This window comes from Ostrea edulis, chromosome 1, assembly GCF_947568905.1.
Source record: "Ostrea edulis chromosome 1, xbOstEdul1.1, whole genome shotgun sequence".
NCBI lineage: Eukaryota > Metazoa > Mollusca > Bivalvia > Ostreida > Ostreidae > Ostrea > Ostrea edulis.
The window spans coordinates 21,096,292-21,119,827 of NC_079164.1; the positions used below are offsets into that span (position 1 = coordinate 21,096,292).

At 35.6% G+C, this 23,536-nt stretch overlaps 2 protein-coding genes across 2 annotated transcripts; both read right to left on the minus strand.

Annotated features, from left to right (window-relative positions):
• Positions 1-342: 342 nt before the first annotated feature.
• On the minus strand, positions 343-2,108 carry LOC125665211 (uncharacterized). Its single transcript, XM_048897839.2, has 3 exons — positions 1,895-2,108; positions 1,573-1,627; positions 343-1,166 (listed from the first exon to the last, which is right to left on the minus strand). The coding sequence occupies exons 1-3, from the start codon at positions 1,904-1,906 to the stop codon at positions 829-831; spliced, it is 405 nt and encodes a 134-aa protein (XP_048753796.1). The 5' UTR covers positions 1,907-2,108; the 3' UTR covers positions 343-828.
• Positions 2,109-4,111: 2,003 nt separating this feature from the next.
• LOC125663646 (zinc finger protein 507-like) lies at positions 4,112-14,250 on the minus strand. The gene is made up of 2 exons (XM_048895946.2): positions 14,151-14,250; positions 4,112-9,191 (listed from the first exon to the last, which is right to left on the minus strand). Exon 2 carries the CDS (start codon positions 9,150-9,152, stop codon positions 5,235-5,237), a length of 3,918 nt encoding a protein of 1,305 aa, XP_048751903.2. The 5' UTR covers positions 9,153-9,191; positions 14,151-14,250; the 3' UTR covers positions 4,112-5,234.
• Between the last annotated feature and the right edge of the window lie 9,286 nt (positions 14,251-23,536).

Genomic DNA, 23,536 nt, shown 5'->3' on the forward strand with positions numbered 1-23,536 from the left:
ATCAATACATATCACAAAGTCAATAACACATCACTAAAAAAAACTTTCCTTGCTCTATTTTGTATACTTCCAAATAATCTTTTATCTGTATTTTCTCTGACTTTCCATAGATCTGCATGAAACATGCAATTGGCAGAAATATTTCTCATACTAGTTAACAAAGTTGTATTTACAGTAGTTCATAATTTCATTATTATCTTCATCAGAAATGATTCCGACACGAAAATATTTTTAAATCTCCACTCGGGAGGTCTTAGCTTCTATCTTCTGATGACATGTAAAATCCCTAAACGTACGAACAGCTTTGGTTTTTTTGAGTAACTAAAAATAGCATACAGCGTCTTCAATTCAAAATTTTTATTTTGTTAACAAAGCAATATGTTCAAGATTTTTTGGTAATAAACATCGTATTAATTTATTGTGATAATAAAACAATGAGACTTTATTTTTCAACACAACGAATATACAATTTTCATTCTGTGCGGTATCAGTACATAGCACTTTGTGGTATAAAACGGAAAATCCATGTTTTGTTGCAGTTTTCGGCGATAAGAGGCAATGAATGCAGTCATGTCATACATGGTTTTTAAGTTGAATGATTGTACAATACAACGGTAGTAAATACATTTACATAGCATATTCCCTGGAAGCTCAAAAGGCCGACATTCTCAGGGGGTGCCATTCTGTATCATTTGAAGCTAGTTACCTTGTGTTGTTATTAGTATACAGAGGTCATAAGTCATTTACAGAAACAAGTGCCTGTGCCACCACGGTCTGGATTGTACATATTCCAGGATTTCCATTGTTTAGTTCCGCACCTGTCTGATTTTACATCTGTATTCCTAATTTCATTGGATTTGTACAAGTACTCTGTCGTGAGTTCTTCCCTCGGACTTTGCTGGCGGTCAGTCGTTTGTAACATGTTCGGCCGAAGTAGCCCAGCAGCCCGATGACAATCAGAGAGCAACTGCTCAGGACCCCAAGCTCCACCAGAATCATCCATTGTGGGCGGACAAAGGACGCCCGGTGTATTCGTCGAATGATCCGTGTAACGCCTCCGGATCCGTGTTTAAGGGCGTAGGAAGGCGTTACGTTTGCCGGATGTACAATTGTCTCTGATGAATGTTCACTGTTATTTATGTTGACTGGTTGCGGTATTTTTATGCCTACAAAAAAGGCAGCGACGTATACATAGAATGTACACACAGGCACTCGACGTTTTAAATATCTATAATAAAAAAAATTGTCTTCCTGTAAACATAATATTGACAATATTATGTTTACAGGAAGACAATTTTTTTTATTATAGATATTTAAAACGTCGAGTGCCTGTGAATGTACATGTATAGCGGTTGTTCATATACATGTATTTCTGGTTTAGGCTCATACAACTAAAACGTTCTCTTCAAGGAAGAGCCCGTTGCTTCTGCAGTCAAATATTTTAACCCTAAGACTTCAGATTATGCCTTTACACGATAAACATTCAGAATGATATACATGTATACGATGTATACAAAATAATACACGTCTCAGAAATCTATAAAGCTATCTTAGTTAATTAAATACAGGTACCGACTATGATGCCGAGTCCATGGATTACTGCCAAAACTACACATACTTCCAGCACCTATAAAATCATTCATCAGTTTAATCATAGTCTACACCGTGAAAATAGCTTACTAAAAGAGACATACATTTGTAGTTAAAATTAACTTTGAAATGTTTAAAAATGTTGGCGGTTTTTATTTTTATGCAGTTATGATGCATCTTGGCTCTAGTTTAAAAAGTCCATATTTTCAACGCACTAAAATTACCTGATGTTCAAAGAAACAAAATAAAATTCTCAATGTATATCTGAAATACTTAAAAACTACAGCACAGATACATATCCTACCTTAAAATCCATCTTATTGTCCGTGACAATTTCAAGGCAAGACAGAGAAAAGAGTTTTATAAATCGAGATCTGCTACATTTATAACGTTATATATTGAGATAGCAAAGCTTGCCTAATCACCTAGTTTACGTTTATCAAATAAACGAGACGACACACCATAAGCATTGCAAAAGACTCGTGTTATAAATTATAAAGGCATGTTCAGTACAAGGACAGTGCTGGTTAATATCGGGGCTGCGACAAAAGCCCCGTGGATTATAAGGCTCATCTGTGTCATATTTTCTTGTAGGCATAAAACTCCTTAAGGTCCAGCATACAAGTATCGAAAGTCTCTTGGTGAGCCAGTGTACCAGGGCCGTAAATTACATGGAGGCGGAGGAGGAAGCTGCCTCCTCCAACTTTTGAGCCAAAAAAAATTAAAATTTAAAGTTCATTAGAATTTATGTTGTTTCCAATAACTAAGAACATGATACCTCCCTTAAAAAGCATTCCAAATCCTTCTTTTAGAATGAGTTAGTCAAGTAACATCTTAGAAGGCCCTAGAATCAAGGATTTTGCACGAAACGTGTTCAGTGTGCACAAAATGTGCTCAGACCCCCGCCTAATTTCCTGCCTCCTCCAAATTGAAGGTTAATTTACGACCCTGGTGTACGCTGCTTGAAAATGCAATGTCAACAAATTGAGGTCCTCCAATATTCCGATGCTAAACTATATCGTGGCTCCTCACAGACCTTTAGGTCTACATTTCATTGAAAAAAATCCCTACAGTATACTATACACCCCTATTTTGGTTTGGTTTATATAAACTGGACTGCACAGTAATCTACATTACTAGGAAACCACTGTTTAGTTATTCTCCACTGACACATTTGTAGAAGTGAACCATCACATCCTTACAAACTGTCGAACCTTTATTGTGGTTTCACTGTATCATCCCCCCCCCCCCCTACATAAGGAGGTATGGTTTGAATATATTAAGATACGCACTAGAACCGGCGGATGCACGTATCTCAATTTGTCAGAATGTAGCAGACCTTAAATAAAAACGGAGGTCCCGTGTCACGGCCAGCAGGCGTCGACACGTTAAAGAAGCCTCACTGCTACGGCCCCGAGGGCTAAGCAAAACACGGGTATCCCCTCTCTCGTGAAAAATCATAATACAAGTTATATTCAATCATATTACGTACTTTAATTATACTTGTATGAAATAAATTAATTAAAGCATCATAAAAAGGGATTATTCATCCATATCCAAGCTTCCTCTGGTGGTGCAGATTTAAGTTCCTTCAAATCAATGCCACGAGGGTCGGTTCAGGTCACAGTACGGATTCAAATATATGAATGACTATGTATTTAGGAAAAGGGATAAAAATTTACACAATACATGAAAACAGTTATGTCATGTTAGTAGTAGCGATGCATCCCTATGATTGGATTGAAGTTCGATGACGCCATAACCCAGTGGGGCTAGGGTGATGTCATCATACAAGAATTAAAAAAAAAATGTGAATAAAGAGTGTAAAAGAAAACGATGAACAACCGGGAGAAATCACCCGGTGAGCGTTGTGGCCCACGGGCCTCGCTACAGTTAACAGTATTCTATGAAAACACTATGGGTTGATATATATATATATTGGCTTAGTTTGGCTGCAACATGTACAAATATAAAATTCCTTGAAAAAATAAGAGACTTACAAAGTTTTTTAAAATGTTCAAAAGTTGAAATATATTACCCCTCCCTATATAATTCTATACAAGTTTTCCCCAGTTTTGGATTTAATTGAGACATCAATCTAATTAAAACAAGCCCTGTTGTGTAACGGTCAACGAATATTTGGTTTTAATTAGATTGGAGTGTACGGTCAGAGATTCAAATCAGATTGGAGAGTAACGGTCAGATATTTTATTTAAATTTGAGAGTAACATTCAGATATTTTGATTAGATTGGAGTGTAACGGTCAGATATTTTAATTAGATTGGAGAGTAACGGTCAGATATTTTAATTAGATTGGAGAGTAATGATTAGATTTTCATTAGATTGCATGGGAGTAAATTACTTTTCATAAATAAAATACTCATTTTACTTCTATTTTCAGTTTACATCGTTATTGAAGAAAACGTTTGTTGCAAGTGTCGGGAAGAAAGACGTTTTTACAAAAATTCCTTGTAGTAATATTCCTCTTCATTTCACCAACACCAAAGCATAACAACCGTCATTCAATATTACATATTTAATATGGTATATTTAATCAAATCTAAAAAGCAATTCCAGTACAAGATAATGTACAAAGACTAGCACTGCACAATTATATTGGGAAAAAAACAAACAGTAACACAATTTAAGCTATTAAGCATTCATCTACATTCTCTAGTAACGCAACTATCAAAAAGAATGAAAATTACTCTGAAGACCAAATTTTCAATGGATTCCAGGAAATACTGCACTCTTGTGATTAATAACGTTAAATAGCTGCACTATCACGAATATCAGCACTATAAAATATAACAAAGTACACCAAGTAAAAACATGAGATTCAACGACTGATAAAGAAATCATTTCCATATTTAAACACGGAAGCTGCATATTGTCACTCAATGACTGACGGTCGAGGAATACTAGAAAATGAATAGACAAAATATACGACCATCTTAAATCAGGATGAGCTACAAAGTAATCGATCATTGGTTTATAAACTGATTAAAGTATTAATTTTATTGTTTTGCCAACATGTTCATACGGATCAGCCTCCCCCTTCCCTGTGATACATTGTATAAAATGCTATTAACATGCAACGTCAAAGATTCACAACCCCAAGCAAAAAACAAATTATACAACACTTAAAAAGAAAATAAACAAAGCCAGAGACAAACAGATAACAATATATGTAATTCTATGTCTGACTATACAAGAGATCAATTTTTTTAAAAAAAGAAGAAAACTCTGAAGTTAAAACAGACTGAAATACAAACTTCCGGGACACTGACTACAAGATGCAATCCACCGCATGCAGTTTTCATATTTCCTGTTTGATATATACATGTAGATAATTAAGCGAAAATCTAGTCCTTATAACAGAAAACAAGTCAACAGCGAAGGGTGCGCAATGCACGAGCATGGTTAGAGTTCTTTTGACCATTGGACGGTGAAACTGTCAGGAGATTTATAACAGATAAAGGTGCCCTATAATAAAAAAAAATATTTCTGAGAAAAAAGTACTGACTACAATGCCGAGTTTACCTGATTCAGTTAGAAAACCCTGCTACTTTATCTTCTAATTAAACCCGTATCTCAATTTTCATAAACTTCTAGGTCTCGGTATTTACTAGCATTTGAAACGTTCATATTTTCTTAACATCTTCGCTGGGCACCTGTAGAGTCCACTGGATGACGTCTGAATGTTTCTTCATGTGCACGTTCAGTTCTGCTTTGTTTATGGTCTCGAAGCCACACTGACAACACCGGAAAGTTACCCAGCACACGGCCTGATTCGCGCGGTCATTGTCCGTCTCCGTCTTTTCCTTCCTAAGCCTCTCTTTCAGTTTCTGTCTGATGGTATTAAAGAACGCTGCAATGTCCACTTCCTTACAATCCCGGTTTCCTATCTGACAATCGTAATCAATGGCCGCGTTGATGACTTCGTTGGTAAACTCATAGCTGTAATTGGTGTCGCTGGCATGACGCCACATGTGCGACTTCAAAGATGGCAGATGGTGACACACATAACCACATAAATTGCACTTGTACTGTTCCAGTGGTTGTTGAACGAAACGTTGGTCATTGATGTGACGTTTCATGTGAGATTTCAAACTTCTACTTGATACGGCGGGAAAGTCACAAAGCTCACATTTCAGAGATTTCGGCTCTTCGTCGTGAGTTTTTGTGTGGTTCTGAAAGCGAGTGATGCTAGTTGTAACGTATTCACATTTTGCGCACTTGAATTCCTTGTTATGGACTTTGGCATGTGTACGTTGTTCTTGGGGCCCTATTGCAACAAAATCACATTCATCACAATTAAATGATCTATTTTTACCACACAAAAGCTTCTTGTGAGTTCGCAAGTCATGCTTTGAAACAAAGCGATTTTCACAGACCTCACACTTGTACAGTTTCTTTTCTGCATGTCCCCGTACATGATTGCGATATGCCACTGGGTTGTTACTTTCGTAATCACAATCATCGCAAACAAATATGTCTTTATCGTTGTGCGCACGCATGTGAGCACGCAACTGACTTTTGTAGTTAAAAGCCGAACTACATAATTTACATTGATAAGTTCTAACTTTGCAGTGTTTTATCATGTGGTCTTGTAGATCCTCGCTTGAAATGGCGATGAATTCACAGAGAGAACACTCAAATGGTTTCTTTTCCTTGTGAAGTCTCATGTGCTGCCTGATCATGAAAGAGTCAAAGTGGGCATAGTGGCACAACTTACATCTGTATTTCGCATCACCCGTCTTTTCAACATTGCCCATACTTTCTAAAACACTAATATCTTCTTCAGATTCTCTTTTGATTTTCCGTTTTGTGCCTCGTTTCTGTGGCAGCGTTAGTTCGTCTTCAAGTAAGTCTTTTTCACGAGATCTTTCTCTAAGCTGCTCAATAACGGCCAATAATGACGAGGATATGCCACCTTTCTTGGAACTTTCGGTTTCACATGCTTTTCCTTTGGTATTTGGTTGCTCATCAGTCTGACTGTCTTCTCTTACAGGACAAGCCGGGTTGTTATTTGGACCTTTCTGGAGTAAAGAAAGAAGAGTAACAGCTGACTCAGTAGTTAGTGAAGTGGTTCTCCTTCTCTTGGATGACGGTTCTTCGGCTGTTTCCTTCTCTAGGCCTTCCAGTCTCTCCCCTTCAGAATCAAACCCATCATTCCCATCTCTAAGGTTATCTCCGCTAGACACCACATACTCCACTGTCTGCAGATCATCTGAACAGTGATAAGAGATTTCCATTGTCTTGCTGTTCTTTTCATTTTCTGTCCGATTGCAATCTGATGCAACTGTTTCCACCTGTGAAGAGGAATCTAAGGCAACACCAGAGTCTTGGTCTTCACTTGCGGTGTCTTCAGGGATAGTGGACTTTGGACTGTTCTCACAACTTCTCATACCTGTATATGTTGATAAAGACGAGAGAGTGTCAACACTCTCCACCACTACTGGCCTGGAATCAAGAGAATTTTCTTCTTTGACAGTCAGTTGTATTTCAACATTGCCGTCAGAATCATATGTTTTCTGATCAACATCTCCCTTTTGTTCAGTGTTTTTTTCTTGCACTTTTTCTGTCGATTTTGAACAGACATTTACTTCAAAACAGTCGATTTCAGATATTTTACTGATATCCAAGCCCACGTTTTTCACTTCCATCTGCAGTTTATCTGGCAGAGATACATTCTTGCTTACATCGTCTGGTTTCTGCTTTGCTCTTTGTGCAAGTAAACTGGCTAAGGCTGGAGCAACAGGACTGACTGCTATTTTCATCTGTTTTTCTTTAACAGTGTTGGTTGAGTCAGGTCCAAATCCACTTGCTACTGCTTTTTCTGGGGGAAGAACATACTCTTTCATAACTGCTGAAACACTCATGTCTTCATAAACACTAAGTGGGCCATTTCTGAACATTGGATACTCAATGTCCTTGTTTCCTGAGTGTTTCCAGATATGGGCTTTTATTGTTCTTTGGTGATCACAGGTGTACCCACATATCGTGCACCGGAATTTGGCATTGGACTGGTCATGAACAAATGGCAATTGTTCTGTGTTGCTCTGACTGCCTTGGTGAACTTGCTTTGAGACAACTTGTTGAATCACTGGATGTATCTTAATGAATGCCTCTTTTTCAACTGTAGGTTTTGAAAATTTGTCTGCAAGATATTTTTCAATTTGTTGCTTTGTAGCAGGACTTGAACCAGATATTATGACAATTTCCTCTTCACTGCTCTCGGCTACCACTTTGGTGGGGGATTTTTCCACAGGTATTTGAGATTCATTAATTAATACTGTATGAGATTTCTTTGATTCGGGTACTGCAGCTTTCAAGTCTGGTTTGTGTTGCACCATGTGAGCAACAAACACTTTGGCCTCTTCACATGTAAAGTCACAGTCCAGGCACTTGTAGGCTGTTCGCTTAATACTTTTCTCTGCTACCTCAGGGACATGTATTTCATTTTTGAGAGATGGGTTGATGTGCATCCACATATGGGCTCTCATGGATTCCTGATCGGATGTCATTATCCCACACTCGGAGCACTTGATCATGACACTTCTTGGTGCACCAGTCACATCTTGTTTTGGTTCTTCATCCATTTCATTCTCATGGAGTTTAGCATGCTCCCTAAACGAATCAAAGTCAGGGCACATTGTCTTACAGCTGCTACAAACAATCTGTTTCTTCTGGACATCTGTTGTCTGATGAGATTCCATATGATTGTTAAAGGTGGGAACATCCAGAGCCATAAATTTGCAGATGTCACACAGTAAAAACTTCCTTGCATTATGCTTTTCCAACATGTGATTCTCAATTTCAGAACTCTGAAACCATTCAGAACAAATGGGACATTTCACAGATTTCTTGTGCAGTTTCTCATGGTTTGTTAAGTGGCCTTTCTTGCGGAACGTGGCATTGCAATGGGAACAGGTGTAAGGCCTTTCATTTGAGTGAACAATCAGGTGTTCCCTAAGAGAGTGGCTCCTCTTCCCTGCATAATCACAGAATGGACATTTGTAAAGCCTTACTGCATTATGGATCAGATCTACATGCTGCTTCAGGTAGCTACGGTTATGGGTGGAATATTTGCACTCTTCACATTTGAAAACATCCTTACTGACGACCATTTGATTGGCTATTGGGGTGATGACTTGAGGATCAGTATCCATTGCTATCCCATCACTATCCTTAAGGACTGTAATATTATGAGGAGATGAGTACATTCCAGAAGTGCTGCCTTTTTCAATCCTTCCATGTACCTGGGGGAATTTTGATCCATCATAGACATAAATGACATTTGGGATGGGTTCTTCATTTTTCAGATCTGTTATTTGGACAGGTTTTGATGTATTCACAGCAGTGGTTGAGGCCTGTTCTGTTCCTGGGATACAGTCCCTGTCAGCTGAGGCTGCAGCGACATTTCCAATGGAAGACAGGGCTGCCATAGCAATGATTTCATCAGATCTTTTAATGGTGACATTTTGGGTGGTTCTACTGCTGTTAAGGGTGTTGCATGGCTTCTGAACTACAGTTGTCTTACTTGCCAGTTCTGTCATGCTGCCTTAAGAGATTCAGCTTGGTGAGATTCCATTTTTCTGAAACAGCAGAGAGTAAATCATAAGTAATTTCAAATCAAAATGCAAAATCAGTTTGTAATTAATGAAACACAATAAATACAGATATAAGAGTTATGAGTTTTGCACACAATGTAACTCGCCAATTTCATTTCATTTACTATAGGCCCCAGGATCTATTTGTGGTTGTGTTAGAAAGTGCGCATGGGGAAATGAGAAATCATTTTTTATTGTTTCGATTGAATAATTTTTTTTATCAATAACATAAAAGCTATGAATAAAAGATTTTGAAAAATATATACGTAGATATAAAATGTTAATAACTGTAATAAATATTTTTCGTTTTTATTTATCATTAAACAAATATCATGAATTTATGATTTATGTGAAGTTTTTACAACAATTATACCCTGGAATGGCAGTTTCCAGATATTCATTAAATAAACAAGAGTTAATTTGGTTCGAATATGCTACAGCTGCAAATAATTTTATCTTTTGCTATTGATTTGTTTAAAATCTGCGACATGCAAATCCGAGTTGCAGACATGCACAGTATAGCCAGTCCAGCAAATAATATTGCCATCATCACGACATAGATCCGGGGTATCCCTTGCTATTGTATTCTATCTTATGCACTCTGTTGAAACTCAAAATGAAAAGGTGAAGATAAAGCGCAGTGATCAATCTTAAAATTCCTATAAGGAATACAAATTAGAGAGTTGGGCAAACACAGACCCCTGGATATACCAGAGGTGGGATCATGTGCCTAGGAGGAGTAAGCATTCTGTAGACTAGTTAACACCCGCCATGAGCCCCACATATCCCGATCAGGTAAACAGAGTAATCCGTAGTCAGAATCAGTATGCCAAGAATGACCTAACAATTGGTATGAAACATGTAAGACAGCATTTAACCCCATGCCAGGTTGTATGGGCAAACTAGATCTTTATAACAACTTTACAATTTGCGAAATCCTAACTTTAAACGAGACAGTTGAAACCCATGTAACATCAACTTGTTTGTCAGTAGCCTGCCTCGATTTAAAAATTGATCATACGCAGAACAAGCTCATGCATATTGAATCAGTTGAGATACATAAATGCCATATGCAGATGATAATGGAATATTGCTACATAAATATGAGGTGTTGACGATGGAGAAGATGAAATCATCCCGTTTGTCATAAAGTTTTTTTATTAGTTTGTTGTTAACTTCTATTTTCAATAAGATATCTAAGTATGAAACAGATGTGGAGGACTCTGTGGTGTCTAATAATATTCGTGCTCATAATAGGGCAATCTTAACAACTTACAGTTACTTCCAACCTAACACACCATAAAAAATACTAATACTGTGGCAAAATTACACAGAGGTGTCTATCAATCAATTGCTTATTTTATGTGTCATTTACAAGATAAAAGTGAATTCTCAATGAACTTAAGTTGAAAATGTTTTGTTTTGTGTGAAATAGCTTTAATTTCTAGGGAGTAAGAAAATGTAGTTATAAAACAGTCCTTTGCATTCTCCCTATTTTTCATCATCGTTGGTTGGCAGGGTTGGACTACAGGACACTGTATTTCCCACCAACACTTGACAGGCTAGTAATTTGAAATGCAGTGCATGTTTAGAAGCATATCACACATTTCAACAGACAAGTAGTTCACTAGACCATTGCCATGAAAATAAAATTACAACATAAAAATTCTGAAGAAATGCATAATTTTCTTTTATTGATTGATTGATTGATTGATGTTTTCCGCCACACTTAACAATTTTTCAGTTATTTGGTGACCCCCAGTATTTATTGGTGGAACCCAGATACAATGTAACTGGAAAGAGACCACTGACCTTCCGCAAGTAAACTGGGAAACTTTCTCACTTACCGGCGCACGCAGGATTCGAACCCGCGCCGACCAGAGGTGAGAGGTCGTGTGATTTTGAGCGTGATGCTCTAACCACTCGGTCACGGCGGCCCTAATTTTTTTTTTTTGAAAGAAGAAAATACTTAAATTCCGAAAAAACCTAAATTCCATCCAAATTTTGCAAGTTGTGCTATGGTTCACTGATCAAATCTTACGACAATTTGCATCTTTTATATTGATTAACAATCAATTCAATCAATATTTTCTCATTCTTTAGATTGAAAATAAATAGGCAGTTCTAATTGAGTGTCCGATTCATACATTTATATGTACTGTAACACATCTTATAATAAAAAAAAAAAAATCAGTAGGCCAATCGATATCAATATTCCTAAATATGTTTAATAAAATGATTACTAAGATTCAATATTACTAAATCAAATACAGTTGCACTTCGATATCTTGAACATTGATATAGCGAAAACCATGGACATTTAGAAGTCAGTTTGAAGTCAAAAACTACATTTTGCTTTTTAAAAAAATCAATGAATCAATCAATTATAATATTACCTATGATGGTCAATTTAAACACTATACCAGTAAATAGGATTTTCAGAGAATTTAATTGTTTATTATCATTTCTCTTAATTTGGTTTAAAAATTGCTAGAATATGATTGACACCCCCCCCCCCCCCAAACATTCACTATAAATCAAAATGCACAACACATATATGCTATTTTACTTTAATAAAACATGTCTGTAAAAGGTCTGATTCAAAGTTTTTAATTTGGTTTTGAAATATTCTCAAACAATAATATTCTGAAATAAAATAGAAATTAGCATAACTTTCTAATACTTTAAATATTCTAATCTAAAATAAGAAATACATTTTAAACTTTTAAGAATAATATATTTAAAACATTTAAATCAAATTTTCAAGATATTCTCTTTTTAGTTTAAAAATTGACTAAGTCAGTAGAAAAAAAATCTGTAAACTGAAGAATAATTGTCCACTCAACAAATGCTCAATATGAAAATATCAGGTGCATATCTTCACATAGTGAGTAATGATTGTACAAATTTTCAGAAAAATCCATGCACTAGTTTCTTAGAACATGCATGGACAAAACCATGTCTACAGACAGACGGACATGGTGATTCGAACATACCCCCCAAACTTTGTTTGCGGGTGGGGTATAATAACAAGTTTTGAAAATATTAGTACATATATAATTATATATGCATATATATTACATTTGTTTACACTTCCATTAACAATTTCTGTGTTTCATGTTTTTGAGTAAAGCATAAAGTCAAGTGCCTCAAGATCAAGACCAATTACAAGAGTATCATGGGCCACAATTCTCTGTGACACGCGAGTCACTTGCTCAAACAAAGAAGTTACCCAAAAACTATAATAGTGATCGACCCAACAAAAAAGACACACCAATTACAACAAGTACAGTTCAATACAATAATGACATTTATGATAATCAGCTACATGATGAACACCCTTTAAATATGACTTAATCCCAGCAGCAATATCCTTGATAGACAACAAAAATTCCTTGTGTTGTATATAAGAACCAACACTCCATCTATCCTGATGCAAAGCATTTAGAACATATAACAGCCTACTGTCTGCAACATCCTCTAATTAAAGTTTCAAAGGCCAGTTGCATGCAACAAGAAATTCATTTTTATCAACAGTCCTGCAGGATGTTTCAATATCTTTATCACTGCATTATTTTTTCCTCCTTCTGCACCATGGTTGTCAAAAATATTTTGTATACAAAAAACTGGAGATGAAAAATTGAGGATGGGAGATCTTGATGCATCATTCATATATATATATATATATATATATATATATATATATAAAGCACTAAATAATCACAACTAGGTACTGAAAATTTTCACCCCAGCCCGGGGTCGAACCAGCGACCTACGGCACCCATCGCCTAGCAAGACTGTCAAACCAGTGCGTAAGTCCACTCGGCCACAACGACTTCCCTAAAAAGGAAGCTTTGTTATGCTCCTAAAGCGCTACTTTTACACACTGATGCAATCCCACACAGTCGCTGTGTCATTCAGTGTTTAAGATATTTTATAAGGAGAGTGGATCTCTCGATGCAATTGTATAGAATATTTAATATAAAGCACAAACAAACAATTATAACACCCAACCTTACGTTTACCCCTAGGATCTAAACGATACATGTGATAATCAATTAATTAATATATAAAGCACTAAATAATCACAACTAGGTACTGAAAATTTTCACCCCAGCCCGGGGTCGAACCAGCGACCTACGGCACCCATCGCCTAGCAAGACTATATATATATATTCAGGTGCATCAGTGCATGAATCTAAGAAGATATTATATTTAAACATGTATGCTGTATGCCCGAGAGAGCCCTAATTTGGAAATAAATCATATTCTATTATATATATATGAAGATACATTGCAATTGCATTTTTTAAGCATGACACTGACACGCGATGTGATAAAAAGTAGAAAAGAAAACAAAAACCGACAAACATCTACGTCTGGATGAGATGTGCATAATCATCGATAGCAACATTCAGCATGATGAGGCACTATTAAAAGCATAAAACATCTAAATTCTAATTCATTGGAAACCTCTAATATAATATGACTTCAAACATAGAGTTGTTTTGCGTTTTTCAGAGACCTATATGCTATTAAAGTACAAGATAGTTAGAATATAGTTACATGTTTTACTTATAGTTATGTCTATACTTTTTTTATGCGTCATGTGACCTGCATGGGCTCCGATATTTCCATATTCAGAAGTTGTAACATGATACTTCATTGACGATTTCTCTAATGAAACATATCGCAGTTATATACCTATATAGCTGCTTAATAAGGGGTCATATTGCAAAAGATCGTTTCTTAATGTCCATAACTAATCTTGATACCGTTACCGCGTGTTGTTATTGACGAACCGCGCAACACACGAACCATTGAGGGCATGTAAGTGTGTATTTCTTTTAAAGTTTCAAAAGAAAATCGAAGACAATTGAATGGGAATAAATTTGAAATATTCATAGTTAATGACAGATGTCTTCATGCTCTATTCATACTTACTATTAACTAAAATTTCTTTGAATCGAGAATATTCAACTGTCCATCATGGCGATTATGTATCACGTGATCAGTTGTACGCCACAGCAAGTCACATGGTTGGAATTCTCTTTCTCGCGAGATTAAAACACTTAGAATTTTTTTTTTTATTTATATATTATAGAATTTATCAATTTTTTATATCACTCTTGATTATAATAATCTATTTTCTCTGTTTTTATAATTCTCTTATCATGCCTGATTCGTTAAGTCGCACTTGTATTTTTTTCCGGATATTTATGGAAAAGAGTACTTACTAAAAAAAAATGTCAGCGCTCAGATGCAGTCATTAAACTTTATCAATTCATTCCCTTTCTCTTAAACTTTCACTTTTTGAACAAAAAACACCCATTATACACCACGTGTCACATATGAAAATGTTTATTGCCCTTCACTCTATTCCTCTTAGACTAAGTACAGTCTTAATTTGAAATATGCCCTGGAAGCTAACAAAATAAATGTGAATTTATCTTTAACAGATTTTTAAAATCAGAAACTGTCTACTTTTATACGAAGGACCCCCCCCCACCCCGAAAGATGTGACTGCTGTTGTTCTCGTCCTCTGAATGAAGATTCAATTTTTACTGACTGCCTTTATAGAAGTCAAGGCTTTGGATACTCAGGTTATCTATACTACATTATCGTGTTCACTTTCTGTAAAACATGTGAACCAGGACCATCTCTATATACTTGGATGACTACCTCAGTGTCATTACACTATTACCCTAATACATGTCAGTAGATAGTCAGTAGTAGTAACAGGCACCTGAAGTATGGATAAATCATATACCCCCCTTTATATGATAATCATTTTTTGGCACAAATTTCTCTGAAATGTGTGAATTCCCTGTCTCTCTAATCCCTCCATCGATTTATGTAATCGTTTCACGGTTTTTGTAAGTTTTAAAAATATAATAGGGTATAATAAAATATATCAGTTTTATTATACCGGTAGAAGGCCAATCTCTAAAGCTTACAAAAAGCATAGATCGAAAGAGGGATGAGATAGACCGGGAATTCACACATTTCAGAGAAATTGTTGCCACCAATTAAAATATATCCCCCCAAAAAAGGGGGGGTAGAAATATCTATACTTCAGGTGCCTGTGGTCACAGACACTCGGTCGCTGGACCAAGAGAGTTTTCCATTTTACTTTACAAAGTAAAAAAATAAAATAAAAATACTCAAACTTTTATCTATAGCGCTTTCGCCCTGCGGGCTCGTCGGTATATACATGTATATACAGACACAACCAAAGGAACATTTTTCGATGGTACGTGTACATTTTATTAATTCTAAAAAGTTTTTCTTGGAGACTTCTAATACATAAACTCAAACTTTAAAAGATTATCTATTTCATGAAGGTTGGAGATCATATTTTAAATCTTATTCAATATGTCAATAAAGTATTTGTGTGATTTTAATAATAAGTCACATATGTGTATATACAGAATTGGCCGTTCAAAAATTACTTTACTGATGTACATATTTGCTGAATGGGTGAACGACATATTCCGAATTTCTTTTTGTTACTGTAAAATCAACATTTATGTGCAACATACCGTGTTGGGATGTAGTGACCGTAAAAAAGAAGAAGATATCCTCAGGAGAACAGTAGACTTTATAATGTAGAAAAGTAGGCCTCCACAGAGACCCCAGAACTGGTCCACACAGTTTCATGAGTTTGTCTTTAAAATATGGTTGAAATAATTATCACCAAATCGACTTAAAACGATGTTCAACCAATCAATGAGCAAATCAGTCTCATCTTTGTGGCACTGACTCTTCCTGTAAGGCTTGACAAATACTTCCCATGCAATCTAAGCCCTAGGTTCTTTTAAAATCGAACACCACAAAATCAACATTGAAAATATTTTTATAGATTTGTTAGGAATGGAAATGGAATACTTCGTCCAGAAATGTACTTGTTACAAGTTTTCCCCATGTTTATAAATAGTTAAATTGGAGCCATTCATGAATGGATGTACATGTAGCTATAGGCTATGCCAGTCCACTTCGTTCAGTAAGAAGAACAGAGTCGACTATGCGTATTTTGGACCTTTATACTAACTACTGAAGCAGAAAGTTATTCATGAACATAAAAAAAGAATTCTACCACGGTTTTTTAAAAAATCAAAGGAATGCCGCGGCCATTATTCTGCGATTTTTCTTTTATACGTAATAACTGATTATGAGAGAATTGATTCAAGATATAGGGCTCACGGCGGGTGTGACCTGTCGACAGGGGATACTTACTCCTCCTAGGCACCTGATCCCACCTCTGGTATATACAGGGGTCCGTGTTTGCCCAACTCTATTTTGTATTGCTTATAGGATTGATCACTGTTCGTTATCTTCACCTTTCATGAATACACATCTTACTTGCATTTCGTGTTTTGTTAATTTACAACAATATTAAATCGATGACTGATAATTCAATTTTATAATAATAAAAAATCAATCAATATATGCTGCAAAACAAATTTATAGACGATTGAAGAATATTTGTCATTCAATATAAATCAATAATCTGCATTCTGAGATCGATACACATGTTCAAACCAACCGACAAGAAACATGGCGGTGCACAGAAAAGTTAACCGTCTTCAACGCCGTATGTTGGACTAGGTAAACTAGGATCTGTCTACAGCTTTTCTGAGCCATAGTAGAATAGGAATAGAATTCTTGTTTTCGTGAAGGATGCAGGATAACCTCCTAGGTCATGCAGGTCTTGAAGTATAAAAGCCTTAATGGTTCAATAACGTACATATCTCGACCTTGGGGGTTATTCTGCAACATGGTCATCCATGATAACGCGAACTATATCTGAAAACATTTTACGCCCCCCCCCCTCTCTCTCTCTCTCTCTCTCTCTCTCTCTCTCTCTCTCTCTCTCACTTATTCTAAAGGCAAAAAAGTATTGTGTTAGATATAGGGATACTATAAAAGTTTATCCAACACTTTCGAATTATGAAAAAAAAAAGGAAAAGGTTTTTGAGAGAGAATATTAGTAAGGACATGTCCTCACACCACTTGTCCTCACTATAAGCTAATATTTTGTATCTACATCAGTCACATGCCAGGCGCGTAGCTACCTATACGCAATTGCGTACACATTATGTTTAGAGAGAGAGAGAGATCTATGGAGCGCCAAATTAACATAAACTCAAATAATTGAAGATATCTTCAATTATTTGAAGATATCATTAATTCATTTGATGCGCGCAACAATTGAATTAAAGATCTCTTCAAATAATTAATGATATCTTCAATTCTGAATTATTGCGCGCATTAAATGAATTGATGATAGCATTAATTCTTCTGCTGAATTAATGCGCGCTTTAATTGAATTAATGATCTCTTCAAATGAATGAATGATATCAACAATTGAATTGATGTGCGCTACAATTCAATTAAAGAGAGCAATAATTGATATAATGCGCGCATTAAATCAATTGATGAGAGCAATAATTGAATTGATGCTCGCATTAATGCATTTGATGAGAGCAATGATGGATTTAATGCGTGCATTAATTCAATTATTGCTCTCTTCAATTGAATTAATGATATCTTTAATTCATTTGAAGAGAGCAATAATTCTTTTAGAGAGAGCAACTAAATAATTAAAGATATCTTCAATTCAACATATCCACAATTGAATTAATGATCTCTTTAATTGAATTGTTGCTCTCTTTAAAAGAATTGATGCGCGCATTAATTCCTTATACAAAAGCATTGTAAATAATTAAAGATATCTTCAATTGAATTAAAGAGATCATCAAATTATTTATACCGAGCTCTAAATCAATTATTGCGAGCAATATTTCTACGAAATTAATGCTCTCATCAATTGAATTGAAGAGAGCAATAATTGAATTAATGCGCGCATCAAATCTATTATTGCTCTCATTAATTCAATTGATGCTCTCATCAATTGAATTGAAGAGAGCAATAATTGAATTAATGCGCGCATTAAATCAATTATTGTTCTCATTAATTCAATTGATGAGAGCATTAATTCAATTGATGAGAGCAATAATTGAATTGAAGCGCGCATTAATTCATTTGATGAGAGCAATAATTGATTTAATGCGCGCATTAATTCAATTAAAGAGAGCAATAATTGAATTGATGATATCTTCAAATAATTGAAAATATCTTCAATTATTTGAGTTTATGTTAATTTGGCGTTCCATAGAGATCTGTCGTTAAAATATTTGTGCCTTTTAATAACTTTGCGTTATATAGCTCTGATTTATAATTTAATCAACATTATAATGCCCATTTAATTAAATTTCGTCCTTTTTCAATTTAAAATTATCAACTATGCACTCCAAAAAAGGATAAAAAAAAAAAACAAACCAAAAAACCAAACATTGATTTCATTCATAAAACCCAGGAGCTTCCAGGACCTCAAGACGGTCACCAGAGCCATTGACGTACCTTGCGTACACTTCATTTTCTTTCTGGCTACGCGCCTGCATGCTGTAGGTCAGATTTATGAGGACGTAATATTGTGAGGACATTTTTTTTGTGTCCTCATAGTGCATATTCGATGTCCTCACAACTTTTGTCCATTGGTCGAAATTTGTCTTCACTTTACACGTTTTACTCTCTCTCTCTCTCTCTCTCTCTCTCTCTCTCTCTCTCTCTCTCTCTCTCTCTCTCTCTCTCTCTCTCTCTCTCTCTCTCCGCACCCATTGAATCCGCCAATGACAACTTCCTTATCCAAAATGTTCCGTTTTTATCAGCATTCCGGTGTTTGTAATTTTCCGTTAGGGTTGGACGTAGTTTTGCCACGTTTGTGTACACTGTGACTGCATTCTAGTTCTACGATCATGAGCAAACGAGGCGATACAAGTGCTTCGGTGAAATCAGTGCCGTCAGAAAATCTTGTGACGGTCCTGAAGAAATTTTACGATGAGTACATGACATCCACATCCAAAAGGCTGAAAATCGTCGATGCTTACCTCGTCTACATTTTGCTAACCGGTGTCGCTCAGTTTGTTTATTGTGCCATCGTTGGAACATTTCCATTCAATTCCTTTCTTTCTGGGTTTATATCAACAGTTGGTTCTTTCGTTTTAGCTGGTAATTATTCATGTTGCACATATAAGAGAACTCTTTTATTCGTCCGAATTTACTCGATGAAAGTTGGATCTTTGCATCAGTACTTACTAGAGGTTTTGAAACCTGAATGCAATACACTAGACATTTTAATGATTTCTCCAATCTGAGCAATGAAATGCACTATTATCGATCTATACAAAACTATTGCAGACAACACATTTGCACCAATTGGAGATTTGCTAAGTAAACCGGTTGGGAACACTTCCCCTATCAGCGAGATATTCTCGCTAAAACACGATTATCTCTCTCTAGCGAGAGTAAATATATCCCGTACAATCGAGAAAAACACCCGTGGAGTACATCTCTTCGTGTTTCATATAATAAGAGAAAAAGTGCTAAAATGTCTGATACTTCTGCAAATATATTAATCAAAACAAAAACACTCACGATGTGTATTGGATTTCAGACTGCTTCCCTCTTACGCAGCAACTTTGATATGCAATTTCTTGACTGTGTTGTCAATTTCATAAAAACAATTCGCATCATGTTGAGTGTGTTTCGCACTTATTTAGCGTCGCACAGGATTTGCCATTATTTTCAATAAAGACGCCAAAACACCTGTTTATGGTAATGTTTACTCTCTCGCTAAAGAGGGATAATCGCGTTTTAGCGAGAATATCTCGCTATAGGGGAAGTGTTCCCAACCTGAATGCATTAGCTAGAGTAATTTGTGTTCCCCATCATAAGACATTACAGGTAGAATATACTTCTCACATAACCATGCTATGCATGATTTAATTGATAAATTAATTGTTATTGAAAAGGTATGGGTGTTTAAGTAGCGTAATTAATGGTTGATGCACACTGCTTCACAATATTGAATTGCTGCAATCCCAAGTTCTATCCCCAGGATGGGATGTAGTTATATGAGAGGAGTATTGTGATCACCCACTGAGATTTCCTACGGGTAATCCACTTTCCTCCCACATCAATGATCTTTATTATTCAAGCCGACAAGAAGCATATATGTTGTATATCGTTGTAAAATAATGTTTAAACTTAAAACATAAGATATAAGGGACCAATAATTAAAACTATCCTCTTTTAGTGTATTTGGATTTCAAAAGTATGAGAATGAGTCACCAATATATTGTCATAGAATGCCATAACATTTGTAAAATTACTTTTTCCAATTTGAATTGTTTGCCATTTTTATAAAAATAACTATCTGCATTATAATTTTTTGTAAAAAACAAATTCTTGCCTTGGAAAGTCATCTGAAGTTGTGTCAAAGCATATGTCAAAGATATACATTATGAAATGTCACAATTTGTGAGCGATATATATGTTGTTATTTCAGAATTGACTTTGTAATGTCATTTTAATGAAATAACATTATATTGCATAGATCCTTAATACCAAGATATATTAAAAGTTACATTGTAATGCATGTACATCCAAGAATATGTTTCTCACTGGAGGCATTTAGAAGATTGAGCCACAATTATCATCTCATGAATAGGCTGTAATATGATGTTAACAGCAGTATTAATTTTATATAATGGAATACCATTTCAAGCTAAACAGTGCCTCTTTGTCAGTTTCTAATGTTTAATTTAATTCTTTGTAGTTTGTTTGAGACTCCAAGTCAACCCCCAAAACAAGACAGATTTTGTTGGAATTAGTCCAGAAAGAGCCTTTGCAGACTTCATCTTTGCACATGTTATTCTTCACTTAGTTGTCATAAATTTCATTGGTTAGAAAGGTGAGTAGAATTATAGCAATGGCATGTAGGTAGTGCATCTAGTTGAGGATAATATTGAAAATATTAAGCCCAAGATAACCATTTTGAACTATAGCACAGGTTGACAATGGTTTTCTGGGGAAAATTTCAATGTTACCCTGAACTGCATGCACTATTTGTTTTTAATAAACAAATGTCATCCCTTTAATTTCTGTTTTCTAAAACTTTCAAACTCTGCACATTGTGATTTGAGTTAGAAATGATCAATAAAGATCAAAAGATCTGTTGACAGTTTTTTGGGTACATTGAGAGTGCGATCTTTTGACAGTTCTTTGGGTACATTGAGAGTGCGATCTTTTGACAGTTCTTTGGGTACATTGAGAGTGCGATCTTTTGACAGTTCTTTGGGTACATTGAGCGTGCGATCTTTTGACAGTTCTTTGGGTACATTGAGAGTGCTTTTTGTTGAGTTACTCTTTGTATCCTCTTTATTAGTCCCCTACTACCAGAACCAAAGTAGACTACTAGTTTGCACTCCATCTGTCTGTCTGCCCATCCATCTGTTGTAAACTTTCCACATTTTCATTTTCTCCTGCAGAACCACCTGGCCAATTTCAACCAAACTTGGCACAAATTATCCTTGGGTGTGGGGTAAGGGGATTCAAGTTTGTACAAATGAGGGGCAACACCCTTCTCTAGGTGGCGATATAGCGAATTAGCTAAAATACACTGACAAATTTTAATTTAAAAATCTTCTCCTCCAGAACCAGCAGGCCAATTTCAATTAAACTTACTACCAATCATCCTTGAGTGAAGGGAGTTCAAGTTTGTTCAAATGAAGGGCCAAGTCTGCTTCAACGGGGAGATAATCACAAAAATGCAAAAATAGGTTGGGTCATTTAAAAATCTTCATCTTTGGAACCACTGGGTAAGAAATGTTCAAAGAAGCAGGTACAGTTTCTACAGTCATCTGGCCCAGAAAATTGATGATTTCAATAGGAGTCCCGAAATCTGCCATTCCAATAAAGAATATATAAGCAAACCCAAACTATATTTGATTTGATCCAAAATTACTTTGTGCTATAATGACAAGAGCGTGAAGTTAGCATAAAAATGCCAAAGTCAATGAAAAAATTAAAAAATTTGGGGGGTTTTCCATTCAGAAAACATGCAGCCCATGCGTCGAGCAAATTCATATTCAAATACATTTTTTATCATCTATTAATAAAATATATATATTAATTTCATTTTGCTCGACAGATGGGCACACCTTTTCCTAGGCAATAATCTGGATGAAATTCAACAGTTATTAAGCTCTTTTTGAAAAAAGGCGGGAAAAAGTCTTATTCATGACGTAATAATGCTATCAAATAAGCAATAACTTTGATTTAAGTTGAGATAGTATACTTGGCATATATCTAACTTACTTAAAACACAGATCAAGCTTAATTCAAGACACATTGAAAACAGAGAAATCTTTTGGGCCTTTTAAGATACACAATCGTACCTTGTTCTTTACATGTGTAGCTTCCTGACATAATGGAGATTGAAGTTTCTTAAAATCATGGCCCCCGGGGGTAGGATGGGGCTACAATAGGGAATCAAAGTTTTACATTCTTTAAAAATCTTCTCAAGAACCACCAGGCCAGAGAAGCTCAGATTTACATGGCAGCTTTCTGACATAGTGCAGATTCAAGTTTGTTATAATCAATAAACAAAACTTGCTGAAAAGTAATCAAATCAAGCCTTAGTATACTTTCATAGAGTGATTGTGTTGATTCTGTATTTCTATGAAGAAATTTAGTGGTTATAGATTTTATAAATTGAATCCACATCATGTATGCAGCACAGCAGCAAAAACTGCGCAATTATTTGCGGAAAGTGCAGATTAAATTTTTTGTATTGATTAGGAAGTTTTATCCGATATTTTTATCTGAAAAATCCTAAAATATCCTTTAAAAAGCCCTTTAAATTTATGAAGAGCTTTCTGCTATAAGGCCCTTATTTTTCACAAAAAGTCATTTGAAAGCCTGTACAGATCGAGTTTCACTTTTGTTAATGAACTTCTTCAGCTATTGTTTTCCCAACTTATTTTCACTAGGCTTTGATTTAGGTGTGTGATTTACTAATGTATGTTTACAGACTGAGTTCTAGTTATGTGACGGTGAACTTATTTTAACAAGATTTATGGGACTTAGTGCAATATCTTGTTTTCCAGACTTTTAATAAAGATGATTTAATTTGAATTGTAAGCTTATTCAGGCAGGATATTTCTCAAATGACTTGATTTGGGGCCAGTAGGGAACATATATTGCTATACAACACTTACAGAATGCTTGTTTACCCTAAGGGGGACACAAATTGTAAATTTCAGGATTCCTGCACCTCTGGGCCTTAGAGGCAGGGCAAAACTGCCAAAAATTAACCAGTTTTTAGCTCACCTGAGCTGAAAGCTCAAATGAGCTTTTCTGATCACCCATATTCCGGTGTCCGTCCGTCTGTCCGTCTGTCTGTCCGTCTGTAAACTTTTCACATT

Excerpts from the sequence above, each read along its gene's own strand:
- LOC125665211 (XM_048897839.2), bottom strand. Across the intron at positions 1,167-1,572 it reads TGGACTCGGCATCATAGTCG|GCATAAAAATACCGCAACCA; the intron begins GTACCTGTATTT and ends CCTTTTTTGTAG.
- LOC125663646 (XM_048895946.2), bottom strand. The coding sequence starts at position 9,152 with ATGACAGAACTGGCAAGTAAGACAACTGTAGTTCAGAAGCCATGCAAC.